Source organism: Vollenhovia emeryi, unplaced genomic scaffold (genome assembly GCF_000949405.1).
Source record: "Vollenhovia emeryi isolate VEMERY1.0 unplaced genomic scaffold, V.emery_V1.0 DF939142.1, whole genome shotgun sequence".
Classification (NCBI taxonomy): Eukaryota; Metazoa; Arthropoda; class Insecta; order Hymenoptera; family Formicidae; genus Vollenhovia; species Vollenhovia emeryi.
This window is the reverse complement of record NW_011967224.1, coordinates 588,358-611,574: the sequence shown is the minus strand read 5'-3', so window position 1 is coordinate 611,574 and position 23,217 is coordinate 588,358. Positions and strand designations below refer to the sequence as shown.

General features: G+C 42.1%; 2 protein-coding genes across 4 annotated transcripts in view; one reads left to right on the top strand and one right to left on the bottom strand.

Annotated features, from left to right (window-relative positions):
- The window catches only part of LOC105566754 (syndecan), an 83,069-nt gene extending 71,141 nt beyond the window's left edge, over window positions 1-11,928 (top strand). Inside the window, exons 2-5 of the mRNA XM_012021007.1 lie at window positions 4,984-5,173; window positions 6,218-6,315; window positions 6,804-6,975; window positions 7,191-11,928. Coding sequence (XP_011876397.1) covers window positions 4,984-5,173; window positions 6,218-6,315; window positions 6,804-6,975; window positions 7,191-7,372 — 642 coding nt within the window. The 3' untranslated portion in view covers window positions 7,373-11,928. The remainder of the gene's footprint in view (window positions 1-4,983; window positions 5,174-6,217; window positions 6,316-6,803; window positions 6,976-7,190) is intronic.
- A 90-nt stretch (window positions 11,929-12,018) lies between these two features.
- On the bottom strand, window positions 12,019-22,857 carry LOC105566753 (probable peroxisomal acyl-coenzyme A oxidase 1). 3 transcript variants are annotated; one of them, XM_012021005.1, is made up of 12 exons: window positions 20,067-20,095; window positions 19,533-19,573; window positions 16,850-17,009; window positions 16,437-16,605; window positions 16,194-16,317; window positions 15,995-16,114; window positions 15,774-15,889; window positions 15,510-15,679; window positions 14,948-15,110; window positions 14,449-14,792; window positions 13,767-14,022; window positions 12,019-13,672 (listed from the first exon to the last, which is right to left on the bottom strand). In XM_012021005.1, the coding sequence occupies exons 1-12, from the start codon at window positions 20,078-20,080 to the stop codon at window positions 13,412-13,414; spliced, it is 1,938 nt and encodes a 645-aa protein (XP_011876395.1). In that variant the 5' UTR covers window positions 20,081-20,095; the 3' UTR covers window positions 12,019-13,411. The 3 variants fall into 3 exon arrangements, with proteins under 3 accessions (XP_011876395.1, XP_011876394.1, XP_011876396.1); XM_012021004.1 differs by lacking the exons at window positions 19,533-19,573; window positions 20,067-20,095 and adding an exon at window positions 22,485-22,857; XM_012021006.1 differs by lacking the exon at window positions 20,067-20,095 and having other exon boundaries at window positions 19,518-19,536.
- Window positions 22,858-23,217: the final 360 nt, after the last annotated feature.

Here is a 23,217-nt window from a genome sequence, read left to right as displayed (position 1 = left end):
ACTTTGCCCTATAAAATGAAAAAAAAAACTTTTCAATTCGACCAGTTTTCGCGAAGTTACGCTTATTTGAAATTCGCCAAATTTTGATGTAAATTTCTTGTTGCGTTAATTTTTTTGACCAGTGTATTTCCTTGCGTTTGGAATAAATTTTCCCTCCATCTTACAACGCACGAAGTTCGCACCGCGGTATTCGACAAAAGACGATACATACTATCATTTTAGTCTAGATTTCAGAATCTTTCATTTACGATTAAAGTACTCCTTTCTCTATAATAAATATGATTGGCGCTATATCGATCCTATTATCTGATACATTCAAGTGTAATAGCATTGGATCCGGAAACTTTCTGTGGGTGTGTATGAGAGTTTTGGTAAATTTTACCATACATTCTACTAATGCAATGTATACCAAGTATAATTACTAACTGCAGATCAGTGACAGTTCACTGTTTCCAGTGATAATTCACCGATTGATTTTTAGAGAGTAGCAGATTGTATGGTAAAATTTCAAAAAGCTCATAACGTTCTTCGAAACGCCTTGTTGTCCCGAGATTACATGAATTTCAGACTAAACTTGAAGAAAAAATTCTCTCCGTGTGTCGTAACTACCCGGCGCCGTGGTTATGACAGAAACAACGCTACGGCGAATATTCCTCCCCGAAATGTCGAGAAAGGGGACGGAACTTCGGGTATTCTAGACGAATATCGTGGAATCCACAGTGTTCGAGTTCCGTGCACTGGGCGAGGCGAATCTGAGAACAAGGAGCCGTACGTAAGTCCTCGCTGTAGCCAATTCTGAGAATGGACGGTTCGAATCGGCGGGCTGGACCGAACTTCACTTCCGGCCCCTTGCCGGTGTTGTTACACGCGTACATCGACGCGCGCGCGTCGCGAAAAGGTAGGCCTGGCCGTCTACCGCGCGATCGATTTTTCCATTTTCTCGAGCGTTGACCATCGTTTTCCTCGATGGGTAAACCGGCGACGAGGAGCGAAAAGCATCCAAGTACCCGGCGGGACTTGAAACGCGCGCATTGCGGCAGCCAGACCCGAGTTAAGTCCCTCGGATTCGAATCCAATATGAAAAATCCCGTCCATTCAAATAAGGCGGCGATGTGTGGGTGGGTGTACGCGCGCAACAAGCTCTACCCCCGACCGGGTAGAGCAGATTTTCAATATCCCGCCGTTCGCGAATCGCCTTATCGTATGACTTATTGAATACATTCGGAGCTCGCTCGCTCGAAGCTCTTGACGGATTTATCGCGCACGTGCTCGCGCGTACGTTTATCTTGTAAATCGAAAATACAACGCGCGATTCCATCGCGTTCGTTCACTCTGACGTTCGTCCAAGTGTCTCTCTCCCCCTCTCTTTCTCCCGGGTCGCGGAAATCGGAGTCGCGAAATGTTTCGCGTTCGATTAAGTAATAATTTATCGCGTACGTGCAAGATTAATGACAAGATAGACAGATAGATGTAACGTACATGCGCGAAAGAGTAAAATATGCGAAAGGCGAGGCATTAGTTACCTGAGAATCAAAAGTATGATATTCGTAGCACGAAATGGGCAGAGTGAATGTAAGTCACGAGAGGAGTAGAACGCAGGACGGTCACAGACGTAAAATAAGACACAAGGCGAAATATATGTCGGACCTATACCGGAGTGCATTTAGAATATATGCAAAACGCAGAATGAGATCACAAGGAGTGCAAAACGCGGTAAGCAGAACGCGAAATCTCCTCTCCGGGGGGCAATTAGGCTCGAATGTATCAAGGGGTAGGTTCTCAGATGTCTTGCGCCGGCTTTAAAAACGTCCTGGTGTACAATGTAAATATATATATATATATACAGGTAACTGTATATATATATATGTATATATACAGTCGCGAGGACCTCGACAGTGCCGTCTACCGAGTCGGACTCGTACTAGGTCGGTGCAGTCACCACCTGGCTTAAAACCGCTGCACATCACCCTCCGAATTTTCTCGTTTTCCGCCGTCGGAGTCCCGGGCGCACATCCGTCAACCCCCCCCGAGCGAATCGCACGCGGTAAGTACAGAGGTATCGACAGGCACGTACGCGGCGATTCCCTCGTCGCTGTCGCGCGCGACCTCCCGAGAAATTCTGACGGTGGCGAGGGCGAGCACACGCCTTTGTCGACCAGCGCGGGGTCCTACGTTCGACGAGTCGCGGAGACGCGAGTCCGCGAGACGTTGCTCCACCGGGACGAGGGCCGGAACGAAAGCGAGACGAGAGCGACGCGGAGGAGGTCGATAGCATCGCGCGCGCCCGCGCAATCTCCGCGCGAGCACCGCGTCCAGGAGGGCGACGCGAAAGCCACCCGGGTGGCTTGACCGAGGGGTGAGAAAAGGGTGCGTGTGCGTGGGGAAAGGGAAAGAAACGAACTCCGCGGATCGGTGAAGGGCGAGAACGGGCTGTCCTGGGAGAGGGGTCCCGTCGATCCCGACGAAGGGCCTCCAAGGTCTCGGCCCTCGGCTCGACCGGGCTGACGCCGCGCCGTGTTCGCCGGTATCGATTCGACGGATACACCGGGCGACGCACTCGGCTGCCGCCGGTGTGGCTGGCTACACGCGCCGACGTCTACGTCCAGGTCCAGGTCCTCGGAGGATTCTTCCTCCTGCGTTTCCATTGTTCTGGGTAACTAGTTGTTTCTCGCGGCGACTGATCCTCGTTGTTCTCCTCGCCACTCGTTATCCGTTACGTTGTTCCGTGACACGTTCGCCTGGAGCCCAAGGTGGACTCGGGTCGAGAAATTTCCGGACGCGAGTAAACGAGCCTACGTCGCTGGCAGCGGATGCGAGTGCGAGCGAGTCCGAGTTCATGACGTACATTCCAGCTCTTGTCGACGCACGGAGGAAGAAGTCCTTCCCGTACGTTCACTCGTAATTGTTCAGTCACGAAGATTGACCGATTAGAAAATCTCTTTGCTACTTTTCGCCCGCTCGGTCTGGTCCACCTCGAGAGACGAAGGATAGTTGCCGTCGTTGTCGTACCGTATGTTCTTCGGAATGGCGAGCAACGACCGACGCGCAAAGTGTACGGTCGTAGACTCGTCGAGGATAGCTTCGTCTGCGAGACGGTACGGGATATGAAGAAACGGAAAGATACAAGTCGAAAGTCGTAGACGTCGAATGTACAAAATCGACTAGAGACCCTGTAATCAGAGACTGGCCGTAAGAGTTCGTCAAGTTACTGCGAGTGAGAGAGAAACATAGGCCGTCTCAGTCTTCTACGATTGTTACGCTCGTAGAAGAGTGAGATGGCCTGTGTTTCTCTCTCACTCGCAGTAACTCGACGAACTCTTATGGCCAGTCTCTGATTACAGGGTCTCTAAAATCGACAAGAGTTATTACTATAAGGCACAAAATTCCGATGGCGGCGAAAATATCGGTCGGGACATTTCCGACCGATCTTTGTCCGGCGATTTGTCGTCGGTTGTCAGTCAGTTTAGTGTCTCGCAATTCGATTATTTTCCCTCTTCCAACGATTTCGAGTCTCAATACCCTCGTATCGAATACAATGCGTCGCGCCGTGCCAGCGCACGGGGCCGTCGCGTGCGCGCGGAAATGAAACGGAAACGCGACGCGACGCGTGCTGGACGCGCGTTTTCCACGGTCATCGGGCGCGCATTGTCTTCCGTGGCGAAAAGCGAAAGGGAGAGGAAATCGCGACGCGACGACAGCGCGGAGACGACTGAATTTTGCGCTATCGATCGCGACGCGCTCGTTAATAGCGCCATTCAGCCGCGAGTATTGGACAAAGGTCGGCGAGACAAAATATTCTTCGTTATCGTCGCGACTTTTCCTCCCGCCGCTGCTTTATCGCGTCGTTACGAGACGTTCTATCCGCACGTTCGTCCACGCGCGCCGTCACGTGCGTGACGTCGCGACCGGACGACGGTATCTAACGCGCGTTATCAATTTTGCAAAGTAATACATTTCCGTAAACTCCCTCTCCCTCTTTCCGATCGTTTCGAGAATATGGAATTTTCCCGCAACGGCATTGCTCCGCATCGCGGGAATATCGGCGCTCGCAATCCCCGCTGTGTTCGACGCTTCGCGTTCCTCCCGGCGCGTCACTTCGCATTCCGCGGACATCACGTAACCGGAAGCGTGGGCTATTCCGCCGTTTCCTCCTCAATCATCCGCTCGTCGTGGCCGCTCTTTGTCGCGCGCGGGATAACGTACGGCCGGCCGTCCGTCCGTCCGTCCGTCCGTCTGCTCAATTTAACGCGACGGTAGTTTTATCGCGCGCCCTTGAAAAAAATATCTGGCGCGAAACTAAAGCGCTCGGGATTTTTGCGGGCCCGTTACTATGCGCGTTAAACGCGCGAGGGACACGAGAGCGTCGGACGCGCCGAGGAACGCGCGCTCTCTTCTATTTCGGTGCTAGGCAATGGGAGGGCGAGATGGGAAGACGTTCTAGAAATAGAACGGCGCAACGTTAACCCGCGCCACCCACGCTGATCCTTCAGCAGGAGGAGCCCCGTTGTCGCCAAGCGAGAGCCCTCCCCGCGCCTTCGTCCTTTTCCATCTTTCTCTCCGACAGAATTTAGCTCGCTCCTCTCTCTCACTTATCTCGACTTCCGTTGGACCTGAAATTTGCGCGCATTTGCATGGTGATGCTCGACGACGGTGCTAGATTGCTGAATCCCCGCGCGCTCCGCTTATGGCAACTACCGCGAGAGGTGGAAGCGAGTAGAGATCGCTTCTATCTCCCGCGGCAGAGTTAAATTAAAATTTAATGAACCGCGGGCCGGGGCCCCTTTCATGTCGCGGAGATCCCGTCGCGTCGAGAGGAGGACGCTCAGATATGCGCGTGCCTTTAATTACGTTAGCTCGGGTGTCGCGGAGCCGCCGAGCGCGCTCCGCGGGACGTGTCAATGACCCGCGGCACATGTCCCGCGAGACACGAGGCCGATTTCCCTATCGATTGAGTCACATGGCCGTTTCCTTGGATTTTCACAGAAGGAACAGAGCGACAGCAAACAGAGGACGTCTGCGAGCTCGACTTACAACACCTTCCCGGATGACCTGTACCTGGATGATCAGGACGCCTTAGAGGGTTCCGGCCGAGGTGGCGGCGACAATCGCGACGACCTCGAGGCCTCGGGCAGCGGCCTTGGCCCTGACGACGAGGACGGGGACGATGACCACGGTATGACATCCGATATCTCTCTCGCTCTCTCCTCGATGGAAGACAGAGGGAATCCTAAAGTCATCTGTTTTACCGACACATTCGAATCTAGTTTTTATGCCTAAAATAATACCAGGATAAGTTGCGGACCGCATAGCAGAACGTTTTCATACTTGAAACACTCGGGTCGGAAGTCTAATGAGAAAGATATTGGTATTTGAAATTTTCAATTTTTTAATCGTGAGCAATTTGAAATTGGCTTTATAAAATTACAAAATTCTTCCGCACGATTATCGTACGCATGAAAACAAAACGGGGGATTCACGACTTTATATAAAGAACGAAGAGCAATTAAAAATATCAGCATGTGAAGCCGTCACCTAACCTAACCACAATTACTTATAAAGCGATATTTTTAATTTTTCTTCGTTTTTTACATAAAGTCGTGAACCCCCCCGCTTTGTTTTTACGCGTACTGTAATCGCGTGGAAGAATGTTGTAATTTTATAAAGCCAATTTCAAATTGCTCACGATTAAAAAATTGAAAATTTCAAATACCAATATCTTTCTCATTAGACTTCTGACCTTAGTGTTTTAAGTATGAAAATGTTCTGCTATGCGGTCCGCAACTTATCCTGCCATGGCATTATTTTGTGCGTAAAAGCTAATAAAAAGATTTACCGGCGCGAAAACTATATTCGAATGTGTCGATAAAACAGGTGACTTTAGGATCCCCTTAATTGCGAGTTCTATACCACTTGGAGAGATTCCTGCGAATCTTTTTGTACAATGGCTGGATGCCTAGGAAAAATGTCTATTGCGGAATTACGGGAAAATATCATGCGCGTCACAAGGGCGGAAGGATTTTTCGAAAAATTGATAACTGGACGGTATCTGCACGTATCCGTCGTCTGCCGATCGTTTCTCATCCCCAATCACGGTGATTGGAAATTTGATTTTCAGTTTTCGCGAACGCGCTACTCGAAATATCGAAAAACTGGTTTCTCGCGGAGATCCGTGTGCGGTCCTGTAAAAGAGATGCCAATTCTAACGTTTTTATTACAGAGTTTACCGGTAACAATGGATTAGAGGTCCCGAGCAAGCCGACCGAAGCGAGACCTCCTCCGTACATCATCGATGAGACAAACGTCAAAACTAAACAGGTGAGCGCGCGATGTCTCGCTGAAATTATGTAATTTTGTAAAACTTTGGATCTTCCGTTTCAGCCTGGTGGATTTCAGAAATTTATGGAATTCTAGTTTTGTCCTTTACGAATGTATTCCGCACGTGGGGCGGGGGAATGCGAAAATTACTGCCGGCGGTAATTGCCTGGTAATGCAAATCGTTGGATTTGCTCCCGCGGGAAAAGAGCGCGCGGCTTACGTGAAATTATAATAATAAGAAAATAAAAAAAAATTCACTCCTGAAATTGCACCGGTGTATCATATTCTCGCGACGTTTTACGATATTGCGCTTGATATTTTTTTTTTGCGCAGGCGTGCAATCTAATTTGACCGATTAGAGTGCTGACGCGACACTTGCCGCTCGAAACGGATTACTATATTTTTGTTGGTCTACACGCGTGCTTCTCCTCTCGCGTCGGGTCGCGAATTAAACAGATTAAAGTGATCGAGCCGTGTCCAATTTCCAGACGACCATTGACACCGTGAACCGACCCGGCAACGAGGCCAACGTAATCGAGCCCTCGGGCACGGAAGACGATCACGCCGACAACACCGACGACATCCACGAGGTCTATATCATGAATCCGAAACCAGGGGACCGCACCAGCTCGTTCTTTGCGCAGCCGGGCGTGCTAGCCGGTGAGTAGTGCAAAAGTGACAAAGCTTCCCGTCGAACTCGACCAAGTGTATCTCGTGTCTCTCGACCGTATTCGACCGTATGCTCCGCGTACCTCTTTACAGAGGCGGCGCGGCGTGATGATTATTAACGCACGTGTATCGATCGAAAGCTATACTCTTGGCGGGCAAGGCTTTATCCGAAAAGAAAATCTAAGATACCTCGATTGTGCTTCTAGCTGTGATCGGCGGCGCGGTAGTGGGCCTCCTCTGCGCGATACTGGTGGTCATGTTCATCGTGTACCGGATGCGCAAGAAGGACGAGGGCTCGTACGCCCTGGACGAGCCGAGGAGATCACCCGCGGCGCAGGCCTTCCCTAAGCCGGGCGCGCCTCACCACAATCGGGAGTTCTACGCTTGAGGCGTCGGCGGCGGCGCGACGGCGACTTGGCCGATTCCTCTCGCGATCTCACGATGCCGAGTCGAGTAAAGACCCACCGACGATCAACGCCCGCTTTCGGAATCCCCGCTGGTCGATGGTGAAACAATTACTACGGCAAACCGCACGGCACGCGCTCATAGACTCTCTCCCCAAAACGCAAAGTTTTACCCGAGGAACGTCGCTCAGAAACGTCGGCCGATTCTCGATTACACGGAACCCGCCCTTGGTCGGCGCCTGCCGATATCATCCCTTGTTCTTAGCTTTAAATCGACCGTTATAACATATCCTCGCTTAACTACCTGGATCCTTTGCCGTTTCCCTCCTCGGAAGGCCAATTTTTCACGATTCTCCCGAGCTTCCCCCCCCCCCCCCATGATTTTGAAAGCTCGACCCGAGCCCGAGCCGCGACAACGACGTTAGCGCGCCGTACGACTTCTCGGCCGCCCGAATTCCCCTTGACTCTGGGAAACTGTATTTTCTTACACGCTGTATCTCGTCGTGTTCAAAGAAAGATGTACACGAGTAAGAGGGTCTGAGACAAGACGAATTCGCGGCTCTCGGCCGATGGACCGTTCGCCGAACTCTTACAGCTTGACGCTCCGGTTCGCCCTTTGCACAATACCCTGTACAGACTTTCCTTTCCCTTTCCGTTAGCCCGACTTTAACTCGCTGATCTCCGAAAAGATTCTCTTCGGAGTGTAATCATCCCGGCTGGTGACTGAAGCGACGGACAATGAACGGCGAGGAGTACACGCTCTCGCGTATATCCCGTCGAGACACCGTCGGCGAGGTTGCACCAATTCCAAGATGCATTTACAAGCGTATTTAGAGAGCGTATATATATTATATATACATATATATATATTTACGTGTATGTATACGTATATACATGTACAGGACTGAGAGCGTGAAAATTCGTGGGCGATAAACGCCGCTGCTATGTCGTTAATCATTCTGTCTCCCGGTGGAAGGAGGGAAGGGAAGAAGGATCGTTGCGGCGTCGTGATTTCTCTCCGACAGTAAGAGCAGCGAGGAGTTAAGCTGCAACCTCGTTCGCGCGTCGTTGCTATTTTTTCCCGTTTTTTTAAGTTTACAATATTTACTTGTTTGAACAAGCGTTTAATACCGAGTTCGACAGAGATTTAGGTCTTTTATTGCACGCTCGCGTTCCGATAGAGGCGAAAACGGCGGGACTCGTCGACCATATTGATCGATTGCAGAGAGGATAAAAAGGGCGCCTATATTAAGAATATGTGTTAAGCATTAATCGTAGCGCGACCGCATCGACCCACATCACATATTCCGAGAGCAACAAAAAGAATATTTTACGTCAGTGCATTTCTATACATTATACAATTATACGAGATCGTTTGGAATTTATTTACGGTCGATCGGTCGCTGGTACTGTACATATCGTTATAAAAAATAGTGATTATTTCTGAAATTTATATGAGATTTTATACGTATTTTCTCTGCGCAGCTTCTCTCTTCGTTTCGTTGTACGCTAGAAAGATAAACAGATGGCCGTTCGTATCTCGAGTTAGTCTCGTTATCTTTCCATTCTTCTCGATTCATTACGATTGTCACTAATATTGATCTCTAATTAGCTTTCTGCGTGTTTCTTGCGCAAGATAAATGTATCTTAAATTTTTAAATCAAGATTCGATGGTAATTGAAAACGTATACAAATTTGCTCGCAGTTTGGATCATTTTATTGTTTAGATAACTGCTTCGTGTAAATCATGTTCAATATATCGAGAATTTGTGTATAAACACAGAAACTCCCAATAATTGTGAATATCACGTTTCACATGTACGCCGGGCATTTAGTAAGCTTCGTCAGAATCCTTGTGCTGTACGAATCGCCAATTCGCAATTAATGCATTTTTTAGTAAATAAAGTAAATTGTCAGTCAGCGTGCCATATATCTTTTTGAAACGCGAACCAGCAGCCATGCGTGCGTGTGTCGCCAATAGCGCGATCGACGTGTCCCAACTTCCAGACCGTATTTCTTCAGAAATAAAATGCAGCTCTTAAACTCAGCTCTAAAACATAGAGGAATTCCTTTGTAGAGACTGAATATATTTTTCATTTTTCCGATGCTCGGGAGCATTGGACGAGCAGAAATAGCTCGTGGGGGTCCATTGAATCATATTTGCATGGCAATGGGACGTCACACCCTCCTTCCACCCGTAAGATAAAACATCCCACTTTTATTACCTGAATCGACTCGGATAAAAATTCTTAATACATCCGTCTGGGGATTATCTCGTCTTAGAGATTCTAACGACGAGAAGTCATGTTGCCATAAAGTGAAAGATAAGTGCTGCGCTTGAGCGGCACGATTACCCACGACACGAGAAGTGAAGAGACACGTGGTTCCTTCTTGTCCCAAGAACGGTACGATAGCGCGCACGCCTTAGCACGACAGAAATGATGCCATAATGCTGTATTAGAAAGCGAAAGGGAACACGCGAAAAGCGATACAAATGCGTATATTCGTTCGTATCGGAAGTTTTTTCCATGCCGACATTCGTCACGCGATCGATCCGCATCGCGGAGTCCACTTATTTATTAACGGTTTTTTTCTCTCCTCTCCATTTCACGTGGGGTCTCCTTGGCCGTTTTGCCTTTTCCGTTAATTTTTTATCCCCCCCCCTCCCCTCCTCCACGGACGCACTTGAATCTCTTTTTTTTTTCTTCTTCCCTGACAGTACGTGAGCGTCGTCTTTTCGCAGAATCCGATCCGTCGCGGAAAATCGGACACGTTGGAGTAATTTAAAAGTATATCATGCCGATACTGCCACATGTACTACGTAAGGAACAGCGATTTGGTACGAAACTCACGAATCCGCCTTATAATCACGTTGTTTGCCATCTCACGGTACTCTCAACCCCCATCATCCTGCAAGTTCTTGACCCTTCCGTTTCTCTTGAGCTGATTCTTACGTCCGGATGTGCCGATCACGATTACTACTATGAAAAGTGTATAGAGTCTACTAAACCGCCTTATTTATTTTATTATCGAGAATAATGTAGCTCCCTCTCATCCACGACGAATTTATTGCCTCAATTTATCCTCGTTGAACATGCGCCATGGTGTTGTTTCTCCGCGGCATATCACGACATAATTTTTTTTACTTGCATTTCAATCGATGAAAAGTCACTTGTACGCGAACGAAGCCTCGAGATTTATTTCAACGACTCGATTTTGCTAAATTTAACGAATTCTTTTTCACAGAATCTGTTTTAGTGTATCTAAATTCGGAATGGTACACATAGGAAATCAACCAATAAGGATAATAACGATAAGAACATTAGTAACGATAGTTAGATATAATGCCGATTATGATCAAAGAAATACCCCTATTCTCCCCTTTATAAGTTATTATTAAGTCGGTACTCCTTTATTGTACTACTTTCGTTTAAATTTGATTTTCTAATGTGGATCGATTAGATTCCTCCAATACTTCACACGACTCTTTCATCAATCTAACTTTTTCAAAATGTTTTGAAATACTCTTTTATCTACAATCGTCCTGTTTTCTCCGTCATTTTTGAAAATTTCCCCCTCCCCCTCCCCCTCCCTCTCTCTCTCTCTCTCTCTCTCTCTCTCGGAAACCACTGTCTCGTGTGAAGTAAACGAGGAAAGACCTAGAAATTGGGGGCTCGTAATCTCTATTAATAATCGTACATGATATAGATGAAATTGTTCGTTAGATAGTAATTAATTGACCCCGTGGTGTCGCTTGCCTTAGCTTTTGCTAGCTTACGCTTCACCACGCGGCCAATTAACGTCTGAGAGAAATTAAGCGAAGAGGAGAAGAAAAATAATAATTGTAATGAAATCATATTTTATAAGAAGACGTAATTCCGTAAGAACACTATAGCAATGAAAAGTCTGTCTAATACTAGGCAAAGCCCATAGGCCAGGTGGACGAATGAAAATAATTTTAAAAGTGGATTAATATTTAATAATAACGATAATATTAACAATGTTATTTTTTAAGTGTAAGTACTGTCATCCCATCGCTCCTCTTCCTCTTTTTCCTCCTCCTGTTCCTCTTCGTCCTCGTCCTATTGCTCCCTAACTGGTCTCTATATTACATATATGTGTATATATCTCCGTCTATGCACGAACCCACAAAATACGTATATACATGTATATGTACTTATATATAAATATATAGATACATTATACTTGCTCGCGCAACTGCGATAAAACGCATTTGTTTCGGTTTTTCCCACTAAAGTGTTTTATATCATTCTCCCACGTTTTCCTTCTGAAATTTAAAATCGATCTCCTACCACGTACGTATATAATCGCAACGATAACAGGCCAGCGAGAGACACAAGCTTCTTACTGAAATGCAAAAGATGGAATATATCCACGTTATCGCTGTTGCGGACATCAAAGTAATTATTACGTTGTTCTTAATTAACGGGGATTAATAATTGCACTATATTAGTATAACAAACAATAATGTATGTCGTCGCTCCTATTCTGTAAATAAATACTATACCGTCTAAGGAAACGCGTTGGAAACTTCTTTGAGATACGACGAACATCTCTTCCATTTCGTAAAATTGAGGAGTTCAGTGATTCGTAAAATCACACACCGACATAACGAAGGAAGATTATTTGCACTTTATTTGTGTATACCAAAATATAATATGTACTTGTACCTTCGAGTTACAAGAAATTGCCGCGATATAACATTCTTAAAGATAAATCTGTAAATACACACTAAGCATCTTACTATAAAAATTACATTTTTCTTTTATTAATATTATTATTTGCGAAATAATACTTTGCATGTGCCCTCATTTCACATATACAATATTTATATTTTATGAAATATCACTATCAAAAATATTAACCGTCTCTTTCAAAGATTGGTTTACGGACGTAAATATTTTACGCATAAAACAAAATCAATGATAATACAGATGCCGATAAATGTATAATAGACAAGAACATTTCCATCAATTTCACAAATTCGATTCCGGTAAATTGCGCCATATAAAAAGATTTTTTTTTTAACAAATGTTTTAACATGGAATTCCAACGAATACAGAATGATTCTTAATTATATATCAGTACTTCAGGGAATGAATTCAAAAGTTTTAATGAAAATAAGTCGCTTAAGCTTTATATCCTTTAGTTATAATAGTTCTAGTAAAGCAAAGTAAATGTTTAAAGTATGTGCGTATATATGTAACACTAAAAAAAGGAAGCCTAAACAATTTATATCCACACATTCCTCACTTGCTTTATTCTACTTCATTCCTGAAGCATTGATGTATAACTTCGACATGCAAGAAACCTGTATGCCCTCATATAATACCAACATACAATGTTTTGCGAGTTACTTATATTACTTACACTCTATTATAAAAAAGTGAATGAAATATTTTTGTTATACTTAAAAAGCTTTTGTTTTCTCACTAGTTATATAGAATATGTAAACTTTTTTGCAATATGCATAAAAATAAATTAGTTTTTGTACGTTATCACTCACGTTCAATAATATGAACTGCTAAAATATACAGGAAGTAATTTTCTTTTTAGTAATATACATTAGTAAATATAATTTTCTATATCCAAACGTCTTATATTCCTAGCAAAATAGATTTTGTAACAATTGATTAATTTACAACTATTTACCAATTCACAAACCGAAAAAGATGTTCTACACATTTTACTAATCCATATTATTAACTGTGTGTGTGTGCAGTAGCACGCAAAGAATTAATTTATTTTAATTCACATTATAAGAAAATTACTTTTTTATAGTTTTTAATTGTGATAGCTTGACGTTATAACTCGATATAACTACTATGAGAAAAGAAGTACCTTAAAGTTATAGTATTACAGCATTTGCCATGATTGACATATATAGGCATTGGAAAGTGTGAACTCGAATAATATTGCCGAACTTGCCACGCAAATTTATTTAAATTTTAAAATAATCTTATCTATTACAACAGAGCTATTGTGTGATAAACACATAATGACTATAAATTACTTTTAAGGAAAGGCTTGAGGTATTTATGGAAGGATTGATTAACATTCTCCTGATTTAAAGGACTTTTCATCGCTTCATCAAAAAGACGTTGATATACATTACCGTCATATGCGCCAAGCGCGGATGCGAGAATCTCGTCGCGAATATCAAATCCATCGACGATACCGACAGCATTTGGACGGATTGCAGCAAGTGTCTCTTCGAAACGTGTCTGGAGCGCCGGAACATCTTCGTTATTTAGACAGGAAAACTGTAATTGCAAAATGCGTCAGGTTAATGAAATGACTCGATAATGGACCTACATTATGATGGTAATTTTACTTTACAATAATATGATAACTAACACGAAGGAAATCTCCAATTCGTTGCAATACCCAATATATCGAGTACAATTCACAAAGCTGCATTAAAACTTCGTGAAGCTGCTTGGACACGGAAGTCAATCCTCTGACATTTTCAACAAATCTCATTACTAGGAAAGCTCGGCAATGAGATTCTGCGCAATGTGCTAATTCAATGCTAGTTTGATTCCACGCGTCTTCTGGTGACGCACCACTACGTATTCTACGATCCATGTGTTCCGTTGCCAGACGAATTTTGCTATAAATATAAATTGTAGATTTTTCGATGACATTGCAATACTTCATCTTCCACTTACTAACAACACTCCATACATAAATATTGCTTTGTACGTATTGCAATATTTCAGAAATAGAAAGAAAACGAGGTTTTCACATCTTATGTATCAGAGGTAAACTGCGTTTTGGCTCTTAACATTGTGTCTCAGAGTATTTATTTTCTTCTAAAGAACACTAGTAAAAAAACATTATTGAACTAAGAAAAGTCAAAGTATGATGTAATTAAGGAGGAGAAAAAATTTCGAACGACTCCCTTGTAAAATTTAAGTTTTGTGATCTCACGCAGTTTACTTGAGACACTGAAATACATATTTCCTTTATATATATATGTCGTAGCCCGATAGCGAAATTAGCCATTTAGCTATCGGGCTACGACATATATATTTACCCTGCGGCAACTGCTTGATGCGCTTGCACAATACACGATAAAGTATTTTTCCAAGGATGCTGTTTTATTCCACGTGAAAGATCAGCTAAATAGCCAACAGTCGGTGGTAGTGGTTCACCGCCGACAGCTTGTCTCCAAGCTTTCACTAAATATCTAGCCGTTTGCAATAGCAGAACCGTGTTTTCGCCTTCATAAGTGCAGGTAGCAGTCACTAAACCATAAATCGCTGGCAAGTTGCTTGCATCCATATAACCATGTCCGCCACATGCCAATCGTAATTGCTCGATGCCAGTGGCACCGTCCGACGATGCAACTGCCTTTAGACAACATGCCAGCGCATGTAGCTGAAAAAATATAATTTTATTTCTATAATAATAACGACAATTATTATTTAATTTCTTATCATTTTAATTCCAAATTAGTCCTTTTAGTATACAGAATCTGCAATCGCAATCATTTTCCTTACAATTTTCATTCTTATAATAACATTTTAGCATACCTCAGGCAATCTCTCTAGCTCTCCCTGATCTAATTCAGCTGTCACGTTATTGTACATCTCCCAAATCCAATCGGCGCACATTCGGAATGCGAAACACGCAGCAAGATTGGGGAATAATTTATACTGTTGCGTGACATAATCCATAATTTGTGATTCCGGCTCGCTGAAATAAATTAGACTTTTCTTAGAAAAATAAAAATAAGCAATTTATTCAGGATCGTTATCAGAATTGTAAAAATAAAAGTCCAAGTATAAACCAAATGTATTCAGAAACTAAATTTCAAGGTAAGTGTTAATATTAAACGATTCTGGATACTGATACTTTAGTTTAATTACCATGCACATTACTATATCTTTAGTCGACCTTTAGACTGACAATGAGTGTAAAAAGAAGATAGTAAAATAAATCAAATAAGATAAGACTTGTATGAAACTTGTTGTGTTCATTACGTGTTTCGTATCGAAATCAAACAATATGTCAAAATGTAACAGCATAATAGTATAAACTCTTTAAATTGATTGTAAATATTATTGGTTATCCCTATTTTCTTTTATTACATACTCAGGCTTTATCTGGCTCTGTCGTCTTACTGCGCTGTATCTAATGGCTATTGTCACTGCTTTGGACAAGTAGTTCGAGATATCGCGTACTAATACCACTCGAACAAACATCATTGTACCATAGGTGAGTTTATCACTAGGCGCTTTCACATAGGTTCCGTCCTCCAGCACCTGCAAATTCAGATGATTAGACCTCTTTCTCGACTTTAGACTTATCGTTAAACAACTAATCGTAGACGCCTCACTCTCCTTCTGTTTCCATTACCTGAGAATTTTTCATCAGCATATGCTCGCGCGGTATTCTGACATTCTCAAAACCGAGAAAGCCATTATTAGTCGCATTCATTCCTAACTTGGTGCCAATTTCACCGATCTTTATACCTGAAAACAAAGGCGAATCTTTTAACACAAATCTTTTGATCGTTCGTAAACGCGTTGTACTCGGCGAAAGACGTCGAGTTTACTTGTAAAATGCATCTCACGCACCTGGTAAAGGTTCATGAGTATTCTCGTCCCTGAGTTGCACAACAAAAGCATGGATACCTCGGCACTCTCCTTTCGTATATAATTGTGCAACAACAATTGCATAATTTGCCGTATGACCCACTGAAAGTATTTTCTTTTCTATAAGCCTCGAGAGTGACTCGAGTATATGTTATGTTGAGCAAGAAGAAATAAAACTTACAACCACCAGGCCACCACTTGTATGATGTCAAAGTCGGACTATTTAATATGAATTCTTTGGTTTCGGGGTCGTAGGTCGCTGTAGTTTCTAAGCCTCTAATAAATGTGCCATGACCAAGCTCCGTCTAAAAACGCATTTTTATTATTCTAAGATTAAACGACTTTTAGAATAGAGTATATATAATATATATAATAAAAAATGATAAAAAGCACGATAAGAGTTCGTGATTAGTAAGAAACATACTTGGGCATAAGTACCGATGATACTACAGCTCCAAGCCTTGGATATCCAATATCCTTGTTGTTCGACAGTGCCCTGTCCCATAATAGCCGGTATGAACATGACGTAGTGCAGTGTCAACGGATTACCATCCTTCAATACCGCCGAGCCTAACGTACCTCCTAAAATTTGTCTACAGAGCAACACATGCTTTTGTAAAATTACGCCTTTTTACATTCTTTAAAAGTATTTTTCCTCGCGTGGAACATTACACTTCGAATTCAATTAAATATTATCTCGAGTAAATAATATATTTTATAAATAATGATATTACTTAAAAATCTGACTTTGAATATATTATATTAAATATACAGTTCCTTCATAGTGTGTAACGTAAAACGGTTATTGTTTATTTATTATATATTTGAATGTCTTACGAGAAAACATCCATGCCGCCTTTCCCTGAGTCGTGTAACTGTTGCACTTTCTGCAACACCCGGCATCCTTTCATAATAGCTTCCTCATAAATTTCCTTGTGACTCTTGTACTTTGCAGGAATTTTGTCATGCAGAAGCGGATCGCTTAGAAAAAAGTTTTCTGCAAGTAATGAGCTCGAATTATCACCTATTTGAAAATAATTAAATAAACAAGAAACAAGAATGGCCAATGCGAGTCAAGGGCAGGATGTAGATAGCCTGTACTTGTAATTTTTAATAAATTGTGAATTCATATACCGTCCCATTTTCCACATTTGTCTTGCGCGCCGGTTTCTTTTCGGACATAACGCAGTTTTCTTACAGATGAAGTTATTATCGTCAGTGAATAATTAAACTTGCATAATTAAGAATGCAAATGTGGATATTGAGCAACACAACACCAACACAAACTATACAAATTTATTCATAATTAACAAATATTTAAATTAAATTACGTGATGGCTACACAATCAGATTGACTAATAAAACAATTTTGATTGATTAAATTAAGCTATATTAATGTCGATATAGAGCGGTTTTTTGTATGTGGTTATAGAAATAATCCGAAATAAAAATTTCTTAATGAATGAGGATGCTGTTTCGAGGCATCTCTACACCGACGACGTCTCAACGAAAGTTACACAACCAGTTTCTAATTCGACGAACTTGACATTCGTATCGAGGCCGCCCCCTTTGTGATTCTTGAATTACATAATCGTAAAATCGTGGAACACAAATGACTAGACATATACATCTCCCTTATCCTTTGTAAAGTAACGATTTGATATAGACAAATCCTAATTTAATTTTAGTCCATTATAGAATTAGATAACGGTCTTGGGAAAGCGTTTACTTAAAGATAACATTTGGTAAAAAACACTTCTCGACGTGCCGGAGTTTAGAAGTTGACTCGCCTTGGCTTAAAAATAAAATAAACAACGTGAAAATTAATTTAAAAAAAAGAAATAAAATTATAACGATCTCACCCGGAATCGAAACGCCGAATACTTCGTGTGGTGTTAGGTAGACAATTCATTAGTCCATCTGTGCAAGCGAGGTTGTGGAACTTGCGGGAAGATCATATTTCGCGAGTGAGAACATTTTTAAAACGTAGTATTCGGCGTTTTTGTTATGTACTGCAATGCAAGCATAGCGTTCTGACATCTACCATCGGGTGAGGTCGTTATAATTTTACATAGAGCGAAGTCATCGCGTTGTCTATCCTAACGGTCATTCAGATTGCTCAATTTTTTATGTTATTAACTGATTTATACGTTGTGTTATTTATTATACTGCGATACATTTTATTGGCCTAGTTTACATCATGTATTTGATACGCGTATCAAGTACTATATTCGTACCAAATAATTAAGTACGCACGATGTAAACGCTGCCGGATCAACTTGGTACGAGCATATCAAATAGGAGTATCGTATTAAACTGATACGCGTATCAAATGATACAAATGACGATGTAAACGCATGAAACGCATTGTGTTCGTTTCATACTTTTATAACCTGTAAAGTCGTCAACTGTAACATTCGTTTCGCGAGGCAGACCGCCGCATTTTTTGTCAGATTGTTTCGTTTTGTGTCAAAATTACATTAAAATGTCATGTAAAAAAGGATTCAATTGGAAAGAAGAAGAAATACGAATATTTCTAGAGTTATGCACGGAGAAGCAGATTATGAGGCAATCGACATGAATTAAATTCGTATTATTTTTTCCGGTTGGTACACTCGATGTGATTCGATGTAAACGCATACGTATTAAAGCATTGATGCGCACTAAACTTAATACGTGTACTAACGTTTTGACGATGTAAACTAGGCCAATATATACTTTATGTCATTGAGACGAATCACATATGAGATGATCGAAACGTTTCACTCGTTTAAATTTATTTAGCATTAAATCTATTACTTCACTCGCACCTAACAACTGGCGTTGGCTCTTAACGCCTTTCTCTCTCTTTTTTTTATATTAATTTTAACGTATATTAGTAGAGCCCTTTGAATATATTTTTTAGGTAAATAACGCGAATGTCAATGATGTCGGAATGACGATTCTTTCCTGCAAGTCATCACATATCTCGCATCAGCGACGGACAACGATGAGATACATCACAAAGTAATCGTAAAGTCCAAGTCCACGTGGAAATATGAGTTATGATGAGATATTTAATCTCGCGTTGAACATTGAACCGAGTAGCCGCGCATGCCACTTGTGAAAGACGCAGTTACAGATACTTATGGCTCATTATCAATACATATGAAGAAAGTTCACGGCTCAAGAGGTTTGTTTGATGTATCTTATCGTAGATGGTAATATTTTTGAGCGAGTGATTAATTTTAATCTCACGCAACATATTCTAGTATCTCATACGAGGGGAAAATTGCTGACCAAAATCTCGTACGCCAATGCCCAGCGGGCATTACTTTATCTTATTATCGTATTTTATTTTATTTATCTTATTTTATCTTTATAATGCCCAAACAATGCCCAGTAACGCCCAGCAATGCCGCAAATCTGTACACCACAATGCCCTCAGCGGTTTCCCCCCTCGATCTCATATACATATAATATCATACAGCTATTATAAATGTCAAATTAAAAAATTTTACAGTACATAATAGTCTATTACTGTTATCGCAATAGTCATCTCTCTGCCAGTCGTAATGGCTTCCGGATGGTTGCCGCGTCCGTTTGCAGTGCGGTGCCGGCGTTTCGCAAACATTGGAGTTTGCATCATCAGGGCCGGGGGACTCTGAGGGCTAGTTTCACAAACGTCGGTTAACTGCTAACCGAAGGTTAACTGATCCTCTGTCTCTTCTTAGAGAACAAGATAGAAAAGGATAGGGCGTTGACTGAACTCTAGTTAACAGTTAACCAACGTTTGTGGAACTGGCCCTGATAGTGGTGCTACCCAGGCTGTGTTCCGATATTCACTGCCAGTACTGTAAATGTATAGTACAAAATCTATAGTACACGTGACGTAAACTATAGATTCGCAGTACTGGCAGTGAATATCGGAACACAGCCGCAGTATCAGAGTCCCCCCCCCCCCCAGTCCTAATGATGCAAACTGCAATGTTTGCGAAACGTCGGCACCGCACTGCAAACGCGGCAACCATCCGGAAGCCATTACGACTGAAGAAGACAGCAGCCGCGAAAGCTTGAGGGCCAAGTCATCTCTCCGTCTCTTTCTCTCTTTCATTATCAAAGAAAAAAACCGATATTCTTATTCACATTTACATTTACGATTCTCATCCTCACATCTCTTTATACAAAACACTCGACAGCTAATAAATTCTTACTAATATTATGCACTTTTGTTGAAAACTTCTAAAAATAATTTTACGTGCGCGATAAATTCCAAAATATCTATGTAAATAAATTGTTCGTTAACACAGCTGGAAAATTACCTAATAAATAATTCATAGTCACTTAAAACGATACGAAAAAACAGTTACGTATGTTTACCTTGACACAAGTGAAAGACAAAAAAGAGAATACATAGGCAAAGAAATGATATCATATTAAAGCTCATCGCAAGTAAAGTACCACGGAAAGATTGCAGATAAGAATATGGAAATAAAACGAGTAAATAATTGAATACTTCATAAATATTTTATATTATATAACGAGGCTGACTTGATTAAGATGATGTGTGTTTATGCATAAGACCGTGCGAGCGAAACCGATTATGGGAACAAGATAATTACCGGAAGAAATAGAACGACGAGGAAAAGATCGTTCCTACCAATGACGAAGCATCAAACATTTTCCCACGTTCACATGACACTCGCTAATGTCGATTATATGATTCAGTGCATTTGTCGACACGAGCGTATCTTTGAATCGCGATAAGAGAAGCAGATACAAAATTATGCGACACAGGGTAACTACACAGGGAGAATTTTCTCTTAAAATCTATCCTGAAAATCACGCGTGATTGTGGAACAACATGGACATTTTGAACAAATTTATTTCAGGTTTTTGAACTTTTACCAGCAAAATGTATGGGTAAAATTTCAAACTCTCGAAAATTCTTCGAAATGCCGTGCTGTCCTACGATTAACATGATTTTCAGGACAAATTTGATAAGAGAATTTTCTCCGCGTAGAAATGGAGGCAGAGGTTGACGAAACTTTTGCCGATGGGGCATTACAGTGCTAGATGTTATTTTATAATACTGATAGAGTCGTCGTTGACGTCAATTACGTCGTATCGCATTTGGAGATGTTTGTAACAGCAATATATTACGCGCAGAATGTGGCTGGTGTTACATTTGTCGTACGACAAATTATTCAAGCGTGCTGATTGGCTGCAAGATTAAAAGAGTTCTCGAGTATCTAGAAATTTTCTAGCTTGTGGCCAGTCAACGCGCTTAAAAAAACTTTGTCGTACGACAAATGTAATAGCGCCCCGATTGTCTATAAAACAATTATAAAAATTGAAAAACGTTACAAGAACCGTTGTCAATATCATTAAGAAGATTATCGCGTACGAGAAAAATATATTGAACGAGACTAATTCGCTCGTGTAACCGATCGCAAGAAACCGAAGTATAAACTTTCACGCCTTTCACCTACTAATTCAACACATTTCTAGGAACGCTACGGAAACTTGTATGCCTTTCCGTCTATAATAATTGGAGCAGTTTTTAAAAGAATTGGCGCTTTTTTTTTAATTACGAACATATCAGTTATAAATTACAATTTTTCTTCTCTTTCTTTTCTCCCGAAACAATGTAAACGAGTTTAAACATTATTTTAATTGCGGTTTAAAATTTGATCGAAATTTAAAAAGAATCACTTTGGTAGACCGAAACGTGTCACGAAACGATTTATTATTTTGTTTATCTGCGATTCAAATACGTGCCGTATGATCACCTAATAACTGCGTCGGTTCTCACTGCCCGTTTTGTACCGATCAATTATTGTCTTTTTTTTCTTTCAGAAATTACTCCTCGTCCTAATTTGCGATATAAGTTTTCTTCCCGTTTCATCGAGGGAAATTGACCGTAGTCGTTTACAATTAAGTTACGCGTTTAGTTTTCGTGACGGGACACGTGCAAGTTGCGAATCAACGCGAGAATAAATGCTGTATGAAAAGCCAAACTCTTATGAAGTAGTAAAGAGATTACAACGGACGCAAGGCGTGACCTGATACGTAAGATTCAGCATTCAACGCTTTATCGCCTAGGAGTGAGTAACGTAGTTGACAAACAGATAAAATTTTCAGTCGTAGTGTTGTTTTTATAACGCGAATTGACGCATAGTATTGAAAAAAAAGAGTATGAAAAAACCAATTTACATCTTTCACGTCGAGAATTTAAATATCTTCTTCATTCAGTTTAGCTCTTTCGGGAACGTAGAATTTACGGAAAGAGACGTTATTTTGAAAAATAATATCTATTTGAAAGATTCCCGCGACGAGCGGGGGGATTAAGAATCTAACGATTGGGCGTTGACACTTGGCGCGGCTCCTCGCGTTGAAAAGGTAACAGGCGGCATCGCTGCACCACGTCACGCAGGGAGAGGACACCGACACGAGTGGCGCGTACGAAATTAATCTCAGGGAGACGACGAACCTAGCTCGCGCCGATGCGACGACTTCTCCGCACCGCCGTCCCAGAAACCCGTGAGCTCCATGGGATCGAAGCTGCATCTCTCGCGCTCGCGCCGCAGATCCGCGTTAATCGTCGTCATCGTTCTTGGCCGGCTTGTTAGCGGAAACAAACTTGTCACACGCTCCGGAGCAACTGCCCGCAGCGACCGAAGTTGGCGCGAACCACCGGCTAGACTATCAGTGTCCCACGCGATCTCGTCGCACCCGTAATCACGATTGACGATAGACGCACTGCCGACCGCCCCTAGGAGCGTATCGGAGCATTCGGAGCGTGCGTACGCGGCACGACGCTCCGTCGGTGATACTCATGTAATTACGGCCAGTGATGGGAGATTGCAAGAATTTATTCGCGCACGCGCGTTGAGCGAACTTCTGCGCAGCCTCACTGACGTACTACCCAAGGAGCGCCAATGCGCGTATAACGTGCGTTTAATGCGCATTTTACTGCATTGGCTTCTAAACTGCATTAATTGTGTGTTCAAAATGCGCGTTTTCAAATGCGTAATTAATGCAAATTGTATGTATATTAGCATAGTTTTTAAGTTTAATAGTTTCAACTAAAAGTTCCTAAGTGATGAAAAAGAGTAAATATCCTTTTTTCTACCTTGCTAGTAGAAATTAGGCCTTTTACAAATGATAATTTTGCCAAAGATAAATTATAAGTTTGTTTTTTAAATTTATATAAATTTTATACA

What these genes read in the sequence shown, in the direction of transcription:
- LOC105566753 (XM_012021004.1), bottom strand. Translation starts at nt 22,602, where the DNA reads ATGACGACGATTAACGCGGATCTGCGGCGCGAGCGCGAGAGATGCAGC. An exon ending in TGCTGATGAAAAATTCTCAG is followed by an intron (nt 15,680 to 15,773) that starts GTAATGGAAACA and finishes CTGAATTTGCAG; the next exon opens with GTGCTGGAGGACGGAACCTA. An exon ending in CATCAAGCAGTTGCCGCAGG is followed by an intron (nt 14,023 to 14,448) that starts GTAAATATATAT and finishes TTATATTTATAG; the next exon opens with CAAAATTCGTCTGGCAACGG.